Source organism: Nanorana parkeri, unplaced genomic scaffold (genome assembly GCF_000935625.1).
Source record: "Nanorana parkeri isolate BGI_ZX_2015 unplaced genomic scaffold, ASM93562v1 scaffold2136, whole genome shotgun sequence".
Lineage (NCBI taxonomy): Eukaryota > Metazoa > Chordata > Amphibia > Anura > Dicroglossidae > Nanorana > Nanorana parkeri.
In genome coordinates, this window is record NW_017308404.1 from 171,360 (window position 1) to 173,082 (window position 1,723).

At 53.2% G+C, this 1,723-nt stretch overlaps 1 protein-coding gene across 1 annotated transcript in view; it reads right to left on the reverse strand.

Moving 5' to 3' along the window:
• The window catches only part of PIK3C2A (phosphatidylinositol-4-phosphate 3-kinase catalytic subunit type 2 alpha), a gene marked incomplete at its 5' end in the record, with an annotated part of 40,727 nt that overhangs the window by 6,901 nt on the left and 32,103 nt on the right, over positions 1 to 1,723 (reverse strand). The window contains 1 exon segment of the mRNA XM_018572803.1: positions 499 to 623. Within this exon segment, the coding sequence (XP_018428305.1) occupies positions 499 to 623 (125 nt within the window).

The following is a 1,723-nucleotide window of genomic DNA, read 5'->3' on the forward strand; positions in this document are numbered from 1 at the left end:
AGAGAGAGAGAGAGAGAGAGAGAGAGAGAGAGAGAGAGAGATGTCCCCAAAGACTCAGAGTCAGGACACGCCAGTTATCTGAGACATCGCTGCGGCCACTGACTGACGGAGCAAGACTGGTATAGAGGAACCTCTACAGCTTCATCCTTTACCAACCCCGAGAGAGCCAAAGCGGAGCCAACAATCCATACCAACCCCGAGAGAGCCAACACTCAGCAATCCATACCAACCCCGAGAGAGCCAACACTCAGCAATCCATACCAACCCCGAGAGAGCCAACACTCAACAATCCATACCAACCCCAAGAGAGCCAAGGCGGAGCCAACACTCAGCAATCCATACCAACCCCGATAGAGCCCAGGCGGAGCCAACACTCGACAATCCATACCAACCCCGAGAGAGCCCAGGCGCAGCCAACACTAATCCCCGAGGGATCACACAGAGCCGACACTCATCCCCCCATTACCCACCATGAGAAAGAACAGAGCCAACACTTACCCCGGCAGCTTCCAGAGCGGGAAGAGAATGCTCAGCTTGTTGTGCAGCTCCTGGAACTCATCAAATGTACGGAAAATGAAGGCAGATTCATCCTGAACGTCCCGTACAACTCTCACTACATAAATCTAAGAGGAAACACAAATACGGCGATCACACAGGGCACACGGCGATCACACATGACGATCACACAGGGCACACGGCGATCACACATGACGATCACACAGGGCAGGTATTAGTGGTGAATCCTCATTGGTGTACGGTGACTCTGGAGAAGATCTCACGAGCCGCTCATCACACCCGGAAAAGGGATATTTTTGCTCACAATCTATTTCTTGGAGTTGATTGAAGGACACAGGAATTCAGATACAGACGGGTTATGACACACACCCGGCACAGAGGCCTTGATCAAAGAATGGGAAGCCAACATTGGAAGAAGATGGCCAGTGTCACTGGAAGAAGATGGCCAGTGCAAAGATCTGACCCATCATGGTACACGGGTCCAAATGCTAATCTGGACCCATTTGTCCCATGGAGAATGTTCTGGTATGAATGTATGTGGCATCTTCCAGGTGGGATGGGGGACCTTGCAGGACTTCCACGCTTTTAGCATTGCGGGAACCGCCAGTTGGGAGACGCCTTTGTATGGAAGAATCTGGACTTACCCGCGGGCGGAGACCTGAGACAGTAGCTCTGAACATTCTGGAAGAGTCCGTGGAGCTCCTGCCGGGAGTCTGATCAAGTCAGAGGAGCGCATCCTCCTGGGCCAGTCCACAGTTATGAGGACCACCAGGGTGCCCTCCATCTTGACTGTGCCGAGCAGATGAGGAAGACGTATAAGGCCGTCCTTATCCCACGGACTCTCCAGAGCGTCCAATGCTTCCACCGGAGGAGACAAACCTGGAGGTTCCCATTCAGCATCCCTCTCCGTTACACCGGAAGACCTCAGGAGTATGGGGACCACTCCTCCGGGGCCAGGAGCTGCCGGCTGAGGTGGTCTGCTTGCTCACTGGCCACGTCTTGGATGTAAATGACAAACAACCTGGAATGGGAAGTCCTGACCAGAATCTTTAGAACCTCTCTTGATGTGGTGGAACTTCCGGTTCCTCCTCCATGACTGATGACTGACACTGCCGTGGTGTTCAGCTAAATCTTCCTCAAATGGCCATCCAGTCGCGGTGTCCAAATCACCCAAAGTGTCAGAATGTTACTCAGGAGACGAGAGGGG